General features: G+C 41.1%; 1 protein-coding gene across 1 annotated transcript; it reads left to right on the top strand.

Annotated features, from left to right (window-relative positions):
• The first annotated feature begins 1,490 nt into the window (after positions 1–1,490).
• Positions 1,491–3,574, top strand: LOC140238322 (uncharacterized). Its single transcript, XM_072318260.1, has 2 exons — positions 1,491–1,506; positions 2,664–3,574. Exons 1-2 carry the CDS (start codon positions 1,491–1,493, stop codon positions 3,572–3,574), a joined length of 927 nt encoding a protein of 308 aa, XP_072174361.1.
• The last annotated feature ends 9,704 nt before the right edge of the window (positions 3,575–13,278 follow it).

The following is a 13,278-nucleotide window of genomic DNA, read 5'->3' as shown; positions in this document are numbered from 1 at the left end:
TTCGAGAGCGAAGAGCTTCATATAGATTTGGTTGTGACCTAACTTCAGGTTTCGAATATTTTTGGTGAGATAATGAGTAACCTCTTATGAAATACGAAAGAGCATGTAATTCTAAGAGGGATTCAATGTTTATTTGATGAAAATTGCTTCTGAAGCTGCTGAGATATGGAAAACAGAGCAATTCTTGTTTTACTTTGATTTGGATGTCTCAGTCATTGCAAAACCGATTTTCATCTGATAAAGTTTGAATTCCTCTTAGAATGGTAGGCTCTGTATGATTCCAAAGGTAGTTTCTTGGCATCTCGCAAAAAGTTGAAAGCTCAATCATCTTCTCCACCAACACTATACTATCCCTTTAAGAACCATCGAACGCTCTCGCTATTTGTGTCTTGGTTCTCGCTCGTGGCTTGACTACATGATTGTAGTCTCGCGTAAACATTAACCCTCTGCATGCTATGGTGGCCCTGAAGTACGCTCGACGACAGGTCATGTGCGCCGTGAATTTTGCGACCAGGTCGCGAAATTCGCGATTTGGGACGCCAAGTTCGTGACTCGGGACGCGAATTTCGTGACCCAGGACGCAAACTTGGCGACCGGGGACACGAATTTGGCGACCAGGGACGCAAAATTCGCGTCCTGTAGTCACGAAATTCGCGACTTTGGGTCGCGAAGTTTCGTGACCACAGGACGCGAATTTTGCGTCCCCGGTCTCCAAGTTTGTGTCCCGGGTCATGAAATTCGCGTCCCGAGTCACGAACTTGGCGTCCCAAATCACGTTCACGGCGCACATGATCTGTTGTCGAGCGTAATTCAGGGCCACCATAGCTTGCTTCTCTTGCAATCACTTTTCAGAGGGAGGAACTTTGACAATTACTCTTCCTCTACCAGTTTCGTCCATGACCCACTTTGACGTCACCCTTCGATTTCCATTTTTTTCTCCACATATCTCTCTTTGACCCATTGATCTTTGAGGGTGGTTATCGACACGTGCAAATGTAATGGCGCAACGAATTTTCACGCCACGAGCTCCTGCTCACCGTGTCAACAGAAAACAAACAATCAAGCAAAAAAGAAACAAACATACAAACAAACAAAACTAACGTGCGTCACAGTTGTGAAAATGAATATCTTTACATCACTTATATTCTGTTCCTGTTCAAGTATATTCTCTCATTCTTCTCACTTTCTCTGTCGTTTCTTGGTTACTTGTTTTCCTAAATGTTAGTTGTATGGTTTTTCTGTTGTTTTTGTTTAGAAAAAAAAGTATAATCAGTCTGTCTCACTCTTTCCCCTACATGGCCTGAAAAGGGGGTCATCCCGCGAAACCGACAACCATGAGTCATACAGCCCACGAGTTCGACATTTAAAAAAGGTCCATGAGTCATACAACCCACGATCGAGTCATACAGCCCACGAGTTCGACACGAGGCAAATATGGCCCATGAGTTCGACACTCGGTAAAAACAGCCCACGAGTTCGGCAGATACAACATGAGGCTTATAATGTGTCAGTCTCATGTGCCTTGTTTGCTTAATTGCAATACAGTGTCGAACTCGTGGGCTGTATGACTCGTGGGCTGTATGATTCGTGGGTGTTGGTCTCGTGACGTGCACCCCATGGAAAGACACGAGAGCAGTTTACTGCAGCCGAGAAAGTGTTTTGTTATTGAGGAGAATTACCATGTTTAACGAACAAAGTATTAAAAAAATAACAAACAGCGATCTTTTCATGTTCAATTACGATTGACCAGCCAAGCAAGAATTGCTGCAGAGAATCGCTTTTCAACTCTCAGTTTCTGTGATAACTGTACTATCAAAAATTGGCGCATGAAAAGGTTAATCTGAGCCTTTTCGGTTCGCCCGCATCAAGTAATGGTTAGATCACACTAATTCTGCTTGAATATCATCACCTAACGACCTTCGGAACTTGGCTATATCTACGACGTTCTCCATGCAGCTCTGAACTGCAATGCGTTGTTATCACCTTTTCGTCCGGTTGTTGTGATTACAGTTTAATTACACGGCCTATCAAACGCTATGTTGACAAGGTCCTCCTTGGATTAGTGAAAACGATAACTTCCTGCTAAGAAATGTTTTGATAAGCCAAATGCAGGATTTTTCTAGCCACACTCGGAAAACACTAACGGCCTCGTCTCGTGTAATGAACACAAGATAACTGCAAACAGGATAATCCTTTGGTACAAAGTTTTCACCAGCGAATAAAGCTCGATTTATCTTTTTGTCTGTTTTACGATACCATGATAATGATTAATTAGAGGAATTTCCGTTACATCGCGTGCTACTCATTGGCTAGTAAAGATACACTTTTTCCCCTTTTGGTCTTTAATCCAGCATCGAGAATAATTCCGCATAAAATATCATCGTCGTAAATCACTAGAAGTGAATGTGAAGGTTACAATCAAATATGTCCTCTTTGAATTCATAAAAAAAAATCTAGTGAAGATTTGTAAGCAACTCAGCTTTATCATGACATACCATCGTCTCATTCTCATTCGAATATATATTGTGTGCCAAAAATAGTGTACAACTTCGATATCCCCCCCCCCCCCCAATATTTTAGTTCATTCATTTCATCAATTTTGCTTATTTCATTTCAAACAAAGTATCATTACTATGCTGTAAACCATCTTCGGGCAAACCCAGATAAGACTCAAGTCAGTGCTTTCCATCTCAAGGGTCGTGATGCAAACCGCAAACTGAAGGTCCACTGGTATGGCAAGAGACTAGAATACATAGACAAACCAGTGTATCTAGGAGTCACTCTAGACCGCACTCTCAGTTTCAAGGACCATGTCAGCAAGACAAAGGCAAAGGTGGGAGCCAGGAATAACATCTTGAGAAAGCTGGCAAACTCCAAGTGGGGAACAGACCCAGGAACCATCCGCAGCACTGCCCTTGCCCTGTGTTACTCCGCAGCCGAATATGCATGCCCTGTCTGGGGACGTTCCTCACATGCCAAGAAGCTGGACCCTGTTCTAAATACAGCTTGCAGGGCCATCTCTGGTTGTCTCAAGCCTACCCGAATTGATGACCTCTACCTGCTGTGTGGAATTGCCCCTCCTACAGTCAGAAGAGATGTATCTTCAAGAGTGGAACGTACAAAACAGGAAGACGACAGTCGCCATCCACTTTTCCAGCATGTTCCTCCATCAAAAAGGCTAAAATCCAGGAAGAGTTTTCTACACTCAGTACAGCCCCTGTATGGCAATCCCCAGAGCTGCAGGATAGAAGCCTGGTCAAAACATCTACAGGAGAAACCCCATAACCTCTCTTTTGAGCCAAAGGAATCCCTCCCAACAGGTGCCAGTGAGCCATGGCAAAATTGGCGCTGCCTGAATCGCCTTAGAACCGGAGTTGGGAGATGCAAAGCCCTGATGCAGAAATGGGGATACAACCATGATGGATCCACAGAATGCGACTGCGGGGAAGCTCCCCAGACAATGGAACACCTACTAAACTGCACCCTGCTACCACAACCCTGTACATCACATGATCTCCACGATTACACCCCATGTGCCAGAGCCTGTGTTCTGCAGTGGCTGGGAAAAGTGTAGCGACACGAGAGAAGAAGAAGAAGATTACATTTGCAAGTTGTAGCTTTACGAAATCAATGAGGCTCATTTCTCATAAGGGGAAAATGTGGTGTAAGGAAATACAGTCATATAATGTGACTTTGCCTTGTCCAGTTTAGATGAATTCTCGACCGTTTTGTTCATTCGACCTCACTCTTTCATTCAGAATGAATTTCCTGCTCATTATAACTAGAAATCCTCAACGGTAGGCAATAGTTTTGCCACTCAATTTTAAGGTGTTTTTTTTTTTTCATTTTAGCCTCCGTCCAAATGAACAATTAAATAAATCTTGTAGATCTAAAGGGAAGCCTGTCTATCCCCAATTATGAGATGTACAGTTTGGAGATGAATTCACAACTATAGCTCATTAGTTCTCATCAAGCTAGTATTCGTGATCTTCATCAATTTCCAGCGATTTACTTATAGAACTGGTGCGATAGAGTAATACTGGGACTCAAGCTCTATTTTCCTGACAGGCTGATAGATGTGAAACAAGACCTAGCCAACTATGTGTACAATACACTGCAGATGACATCGACTTCCATTTCATCTCTCTCAGATAGACGGAAAGATAGATAGATAGATAGATAGATAGATAGATAGATAATACACAGACTATAGAATACTATATAGATATAGATAGACATACAGACAGACACAGACAAACAGATAAATAGATAGATGGATAGATAGATAGATAGATAGATAGATAGATGTACACAGATATAGATAGGGAGGGTTTTTAATAGTGTGACTGTCTTCTTTTACTTTCCAGTTTATGTCGGAAGTATAGTCAGTCATTAAAAATAAAAATGGTACAGAAAATCCGAACTTAATGCTGAACATCGCTTCTGATCGTTAAAAAGTATGCGATGTCATAGAGGTTGTTATTCGTTTTGCCAGCAGCACCAGTTTCTCACTATTCCGCCTATTTTAACGTTTCGCTTTAGAAGTAGATGGCTTGTTATTGTTCATAGCTATACAGGTTTAGCAGCGAGCTAATGCATTCCCCTGGTCATTATTTCCTATCGTTTTCTTTAAACAGAAATTTGCGCGCCGTATAGAAAACATAATCTCCCTAGGTAATGTGTTATGCGCCACAATTATTTGCAGTTTCTACTGTAATCAATATGCTTTTACGAGAAGTGGCTATTCTAACCTGCAATGAGGTTATTCAAAGCAAAACCTGCTATTCTATGCAAATCCGGGTTTGAAATACATCTTCTTACTTGGAGAGCCCTTTGTCGCAGAATCTGGTAGATACTAAAGCTGTCGTAGTGGAGGTATTTTGCAGTAATATAGATAATGTTATCCCAAGGGAAATAGGTACAATGGCTGCGTTATTAGTAACAGGCTGTTTGGAGACAACCGTATTGTTTCTCTATTAATCATACACTGATTTATGATCGCTCTGGATAACATTTCCTCACACGTGACCGGGAACCGCATTGTTTACTTCCTCTGACTCTTGAACACGTGATAGTTGTTGTGGTATACCATAGTGCAAGATCTCTGATGTATGGCAAGAAAGGGTGAAGGGAAAAAAGAAGAGGAATTCAATTTAAAGCAAAATTTTATTTCCAATGTCTCAAATTATTATGAATACAATGATTACAACAACAACAACAACAACAAATCAATGTGATACAAAAATAAAATGCTTTTTTAAACACACTGATTTTTTTAAAGTCACATTTACATGCTTTCCAGGTAAAGAATTATGCATTTGGAAGTGGACGAGAAAAATTAGCAAGTGCATAACCTATATTCTGATAAAAAAAAAAAAAAAAAACAGTCAAGTAGTAAACAAGAAGAGGAAGAAGATAGATGAGGAGGAGGAGGAGGAGGAGGAGGAGGAGGAGGAGAAGAAGAAAAAGAAGAAGAAGAAGAAGAAGAAGAAGAAGAAGAAGATTTAGTAGTGGTAGTAATACACGTGTAGCGGGAGAAAAAGAAGTAATGGAACTAGAAGAAAAATGATGAAGAGAATGGTTTTAAAGGAAAAAAGAAAGACGGAATGTTTGCTCACATGCTTTTGATAATGGCGCATCATGTTGTTTCCTTGAGCTGTGAAGATAAAGGGATGGTAAAGTATTGGTTTAGTTGAGGATTCAGCTTCCAACTTTTTGCAAGATACTTAGAAACCAAATAGAGTGTCTAAAGAGCATACTATTCTGAGAAGAATTCAAAATTTATTTGATGAAATCGGTTTTGAAATGGCTGAGATATCCAAAAAAAAAATGTAAATCAAAGTAAATCAAAGTGATCCAAATAAAAGATGGGTCCCACATTTTATCAATATCGCTTTGTTTAATATATCTCAGCCATTTAAAAGAAACAATTTCATAAGAGATTTCTCATTCAGGTGTGAGTTTCTTTAAATTTGTCTCCCTCTACAAATTTAATTTGTAGAGGGCGACACATCTAAAGAAACTCGTACCTGAACCTTCACCCCTCTGAATGATATCTTTCTTTCAGATGTCTCATTATCTATACAAAAAAAAGAATTAAAAAATCGTTGGAAGATATTCCTTTTCGCATGAAAGAACAGCACAAAATATTTTTTTGACATTTTTGTGTGTGTGTGTGTCACTATATCGGTCGTTTGTATAACTGACGAATTCCAAGATTTGACTGAGCAAGAAAGCAACGCCTACTAACCTGGATTTCCTAACTCCCCTTTCTCCTCCTCCTCCTCCTCCTCCTCCTCCTCCTCCTCATGTACATCATTATTTTTCTCCTTCGTCTGTTTCATCCTCCTTTTCCGATTGATCCTTGCACATTCCGAGGTAAGTGAGAGCAGAATTCCTTAGAGGGAGTTTTATGGTGATTTGTATGAAAACAGAAAAAGAAGTAGAGAAGTAAGTTGGCGAAAAAATGCACATTTAAAAAAAAATGAATTGTTGAAAGTTTAGAGAGTAAAACGAGTCGGCAACTCTGTGTAATGCAGGGGTGCTAAGCAGTTCTCCTTTTGTTTTTTTACACAAAATTTCACTACTTTTGATTTTTCTCAAATATTTGGGCACAAACAGAACTTATCCGCTAAGGAGGATACGCGAATATTCTTATCACGATGTGGCTCGAAGATTTATTTTTCCCTCTGAAGAAAAACTGAAATTGATGAACTTTTGTGTATACAAACATGGTGGAGAGCTGATCAACATCTTCACATTACCCAGATTTGCCAATTTGTCTTACTCTAAATTTTTTCCAGTTAATAACTTTCTTTATGTGTCTGATTTTTTCCTCAGATTTTCTTCTAATGGACTTCTCTGATTTTTCTGTTGACATTCAATGCGACATTATCACAGGATGGCGTTCCCCCTTTAAGTGTGCTTCGGATTCGTTTTATACAACGCCCCTTCAATAATAAAAGAGCGGGTGAAACCGAAGTGGGTCACATTCTTCCATGTTACCGGATGCCAGTTCGAATCGAAGGATGATATGAATAGTATCGTGCATGAGAGCTGATCGTTGACTATACGGATGAAAGCTAATCAGCGTGGGGATGTCTTGCCTTCAGGAATGCCCATATACGAATGCAAAGAATGAGACTCTGACATATCATGATGTGTTTTATTCATATATATACCTTTTATGTTAGTTTCACTGTCATTATCTATCCATCCATCTATCTACCTATGTGATCCACGTGTATATCTGTCTGTTTGTCTGCCTATCTCTCTATCTTCCCCATCTTTATTTCATATTTTCGTTTTTAACCGTCTCTCCATCTCTATCTATCAATCCATGTAACTATTCATATATCTCTCTATATCTACCTATATATCTATCTGTCCACCGGCTTTCAAGCTGCCTGTCTATATGCCCCTCTTTTTATTTCTGTTCATAGCTAGGTGTTTATCCCTCTTGTCTCTCATTATCTCTCGCTTTTTCCTCTTTCCTTATCTCACTCGCTTCACTCCTTTCCGATGCCGATTCGTTATCCTCGTCTTTCCCACATTTTTGTCTGTCTCCGAGCTGTTATTCTATACATCCCCTTCGTTTCTAGTTCTTCGTTCTTTTTCTTTTCTTCCTCCTCTTCCTCCTCCTTCTGTGGCATACGGGAGGCAACGGGGATGGATGTTCATGCGAGAGGGTAAAGAGGGAGAACAGACAGACAGAAAGAGGCCCGCAGGTATAGAGTGACAAACAGATTGCTATACACCAGCCTGCATTTTATCCATATATATATTACAAGAATAAAACAGAACTTAAGAAATATATCATGCTGTCAATACCAAAAGTTTCTTTGAAGAACACACAAATTTTCGGCTCCCTGCCATCTGTCAAGCGATTTTGATTTCTTGAGTTCTGATCTATATTTGATATCATTGTACTAACACGTGGACTAGGAATTACTTAACACACACACACACACACACACACACACACACACGCACACGCATATATATATATATATATATAGAGAGAGAGAGAGAGAGAGAGAGGGAGAGAGAGAGAGATAGATAGAAAGATATAGATATTGATTATATAGATATAGATAGTGAAAACTTTGAGCCAAGAAAATGGATTTCCATCGGGATTCGAACCCGAGATCTCCGGATTACTGGACCGGTGCTTATACAGACAGAGCTGTAGAAAGCCCTATAGTTCGGTGTTCATCCCATAACCCTCGATTCTCTTTGCTCGTGTGGTCAGAAGCTATAGTGTGTGCATATATAAGATTAAAACCTAAAAAGGCATTAAAACGCTTTATCCTGGCGAGGAAAGCGCATGTTTTTGAAACAAGACACCAAACAGGTTAGTCATCGCATTCTTCATCAGCGACCAGGATGCGATGGATTTCTCTCTGTATATATATATATATATATATATATATATATTGTCACAAATGTACACACAAGTAGTTATGTACATGTATCAAGGCTGTATGCATGGTTGTTTAATGTGTATGTACACAGGGTGACCAGATTAATGGAGAACATTCTATATGATATAAATGTAGTACATACAGGCTGACTAGATCAGTGGAGAATTTTCTATGTGGTATACAATGTAGCTACAGTACATGTATGCATGTGACAGGAAATACATTATAGCTCACTCAATCTAGAATGATTTAACCCATTCCAGAAAATTCTAGGAAGTGCTGGCTGAGTGAGGCACTGCCCTTGTAACCCAATGTGATTGGTAGTTAATTTTGGCAATGATGTTATGCACATATTAGGCAGTGAGTCATCCAGGATTCCTGGAATTTGGACTTGCTAGTATGTTCAGATATGTGGCCCCAGGTTGGAGAAAATTACAGAATGTACTAGAAAGGGGTGAATGGATAGTATATAAGCAGGAGAAATTCTGAGGTAGGCAGAGTACCCAACACCTCTGCTCTGAGAGTTACGTCACTTCTGGCTCTGAAGCGACTTGTTATAGTCAATCCTGTGTTACCTGCTGACCTGCTATACAAACTGTGTTTGTGAAGATAAGGCCTGGGAGACATTTTGCCTGCAGAGAATTAGTTTGCCTACATTGGAGATAGACTCCATATTTTAATGTCAACGGACATTATTACGGCAAAGCTGTGACGGGCCGGATTCCTTGCTGGACAATAAAAGTGAATCATCATTCAACGCCGCAACTGGACGTGGTCGTCATAACGTTTGGATTCTACACGTTTTGCTGTGGACATCTATCGTGGATCTTACCCCGGATTTATACTGTGGATTAATGCAACCTGTGCCTTTGGAGTTACGTCGGAGGAATCACTCATCGGTGCGTCAAGGATCATTCATCGGTGCATCGAACATCGTATCTGAACATTTTCAAAGGACTACTTGATAACATAATATGTAAGTGATTCTATTACCGATTTGTAATTGTTTCTATTGATCATTATTGTACTGATGTGAAAGCCGATTACGAGTCTGTACCCACAATATCACTGTTAATAAACCGCCTGAACATTAGTTGATTGTTTCTTTTGTGCGATCATTCTCAGAGTGATTTTGGTCGTAACAAAATTGGGGGCTTGTCCGGGAAGTGAATTTAAAGCCAAAACTTAGAATTTGGAACGTTCCGGAATCCAGAATATTGGTACAGACAAAATACCAGTGAGTTGATTGTTCAATTGTACATTGTGTGTAATACATGTGACAATGTCAATCAGTACAATGGATGTTCAGGCATTTGTTCAGAGGACAGATTTGTCCCTCAAAGATTTGCAAAGGTTACGCAAATGTGATTTGACTGCTATTGCACAGCATTTAAATGTTGATGTTCCACAAGGTGCAAGAAAGGCAGAAATTCTTGACTTGGTAGCTGGTCACATGGAGCTCAAAGAAGAAATTGACACTCCAGCTCAAGCTCAAATTTCAGATCAAACACGGCTTGAGCTTGCTAAATTGCAAATGAAGGAGAAAGAAATGGAACTGGAAAAAGAGAAGATGAGATTAGAAAGAGAGAGGGAGAAAGAACAAAGAGAGATGGAAATGAAGAAATTCGAAATGGAGCAGCAAATGAAATTGCGTGAGATGGAAATGACTCATGCACAGACTTTTGGAAATCGTGAAAGGGCTCCCCCTGAATTTGATTTGGCCAAGAACATTCGATTGGTGCCAAAGTTTGAAGAAAACAGAGTTGATGCATATTTTGTGTCATTTGAGAAGGTGGCTAACAGTTTGAACTGGCCACAGGAATTTTGGCCCATGCTCCTTCAAAGTGTGTTTATCGGCAAAGCAGCTGATGTGTACTCATCTCTCTCTGAAGAGCAATCACGTGACTATGCTACAGTCAAGAAAGCAGTGTTGAATGCTTATGAGTTGGTGCCGGAGGCGTACAGACATAAGTTCAGAAATTCGTACCGCAAACCAGGCCAGACACATGTTGAGTTTGCTCGTGAAAAAGAAATGATGTTTGATAGGTGGTACAGGTCCCTGAAAGTGGATCAGGATTTTGATAACCTACGTGAGGTTGTTCTTTTGGAAGAATTCAAAAAGAGTGTTGCTTTCAGTGTGAGGTCGCATTTGGATGATCACAAAGTGACAAGTTTGCATAAAGCAGCCTTGATGGCTGATGAGTATGAGCTGACCCACAGAAATGACAACAGACCACCTTTCAGGAATTTCTCTGGAAACAAAAGAGACAAAAATCAATCGAGCAATCCAAAGAATGCTGGTCCTGAAAAAGGCACGAGTTCTGAAACTTCATCGGCACCAAAGCCTCAATCTGACAAAGGGTCCAGTACAAGTGCAAATGTCATCAAATGTTTTCACTGTAACAAGACAGGGCATGTAAAGTCACAGTGTTGGAAGTTGCAAAACAAAACAAAGAAGGACATGGGATTTGTCATGTCAAAAAGTGTCCTACCCGAAAATAGTGTCCCGTTCAGTGAAGCACGGGCCATTGAAAGTCGATCTCCCAAATTCAAAGATAGGCTGAAGCAGGTGGATGAGAGCTATCGTAGCTTTTTGTTTGATGGTGAGGTAACCCCATGTACTTCTGGTGAGGCAGGTAAACCAGTAGTCATCCTGCGGGATACGGGGGCCTCTCAGTCGTTGATGGTGGATGGTGGTATGACTTTTCCACCAGATAGTGCAGTGAATGCAAAAGTCTTGATTCAGACTGTTGATGGCAGTTATATGTCAGTACCACTGTATAGAGTGGATTTGAAGTGTGACCTAGTTTCTGGTCCTGTCACTGTTGGAGTTGTTCCTGAGTTGCCCATGGTAGGCATTGACTTCCTGTTGGGGAATGACTTGGCTGGGGACAAGGTGGTTGCGTCTCCAGTTGTTTCGGATAAACCAGTGGTGGTTGCTGAAACTGAGCAGTTGCAGGAGGAGTTTCCTGGGATTTTCCCAGATTGTGTTGTGACTAGGTCTCAGGCTCGTAGCTGTTCAAGATGATGCGGATTCTGTTGATGTGGAGGAGAATTCCGGTGTTTGGTTGGCAGAAACCTTTTTCAAGGATTTGAATGATGGGGTTGCTGTATTAGGCTCCGAGGCTAACAGTGATGGGCTGTTTAGCAAGTCTTCCTTGGTTGAAGCACAGCAGGCAGACTCTGAGTTGAAAGGCTTGTCTCAGACGGCGTGTTCTGAGGCTGAGGCTGAAAAGGTCCCTGAGTGCTATTATGTCAAAGATGGCATTTTGATGAGGAAGTGGAGACCTCCCCATAGGCCAGCTGATGAGGATTGGACGGTGGTCCGTCAAGTTGTTGTCCCTCCCTGTTACCGCGATGAGATCTTGAGGATTGCTCACGAGTTACCTGTTGGCGGCCATTTAGACGTCAGAAAGACAAAGGATCGGATCATGAGGCATTTCTATTGGCCAGGGTTGAATGTGGATGTGGCTGAGTTTTGCAAGACTTGTCACACATGTCAGGTGGCTGGTAAACCACAGCATTCAGTGAAGCCGGCGCCATTGATTCCGATACCTGCGTTTGAAGAACCATTCAGTCGGGTTCTAGTTGACTGTGTTGGACCTTTGCCTAGGACTAGGTCGGGTCATAAGTACCTCTTGACAATCATGGATATGTCTACACGGTTCCCAGAGGCTATCCCATTGCGAAATATCACTGCCAAGACTGTGGTAGATGCTCTAGTGCAGTTTTTCACTAGGTATGGGTTGCCCAAGGAAGTGCAGTCTGACCAAGGGTCAAATTTCATGTCAGGCATATTTCAAGAGGTGATGTATCGTTTGGGTGTGAAGCAGCTGAAGTCGTCAGCTTATCATCCCCAATCCCAAGGTGCGTTGGAGCGCTACCACCAGACCCTAAAGACAATGATTAGGGCATTTTGTGAGGAGTATCCCGAGGATTGGGATAAGGGATAAGGGCATCCCTTTCCTGCTGTTCGCTACGAGGGACTCCCCAAATGAGTCGACGGGTTTCAGCCCATTTGAGTTGGTGTACGGTCATGAAGTTAGGGGCCCACTGAAGCTCATCAAAGAGAAATTCATGACTGAGGATGATGAGGTCCACCTACTTGACTATGTGTCAAAGTTTCGTGAAAGGCTTTCAAAGGCTTGTGAGGTAGCTAGGGAACACTTGAAAGTGTCACAAGACTCAATGAAGAGAAAGGCAGACAAAAATGCCAAAGCCCGAACCTTCAAACCAGGTGACAAAGTTCTTGTACTGCTGCCCATACAAGGTGAACCACTGAAAGCCAAGTTCAGTGGCCCATACTGTGTCAAAAAGAAACTCAATGATGTGAACTATGTGCTCAGTACACCAGACAGGAGCACAGATCAGAGAATGTGTCATGTCAATGTGTTGAAAGAGTGCTATGACCGAAAGTCAATTGGTGTGACATAGGTAGTGGATAGCACAGTAGAATTCACGGGTGAAAAGTTTTCACCGCATATCATTTACAGTGTATGTGTTTAGCATATCATTAATGTATGCAAAACAGTTTGACATGATTGTATAAGTTCCGAGAATCCAAGCAATATCAATGTAAATGGTATCCATGAAAAGAGAACATGAATTAATGCAGCTATTCAAAAGATATGTGATAGTATGTGATTATAGTTGTTTTAGTTGGATTTTACCTCACATTCGTTGTAAATAACAATGAGAAATTGTGAAGGTAAAAGAAACCCTTGCTACGGCAAGGCTTTCTTTTTCCCATGGGGGATGGTGTCACAAATGTACACACAAGTAGTTATGTACATGTATCAAGGCTGTATGCATGGTTGTTTAATGTGTATGTACACAGGGTGACCAGATTAATGGA

This window comes from Diadema setosum, chromosome 2, assembly GCF_964275005.1.
Source record: "Diadema setosum chromosome 2, eeDiaSeto1, whole genome shotgun sequence".
NCBI classification, from domain to species: Eukaryota; Metazoa; Echinodermata; class Echinoidea; order Diadematoida; family Diadematidae; genus Diadema; species Diadema setosum.
This window is presented reverse-complemented; position numbering and strand designations above follow the sequence as displayed.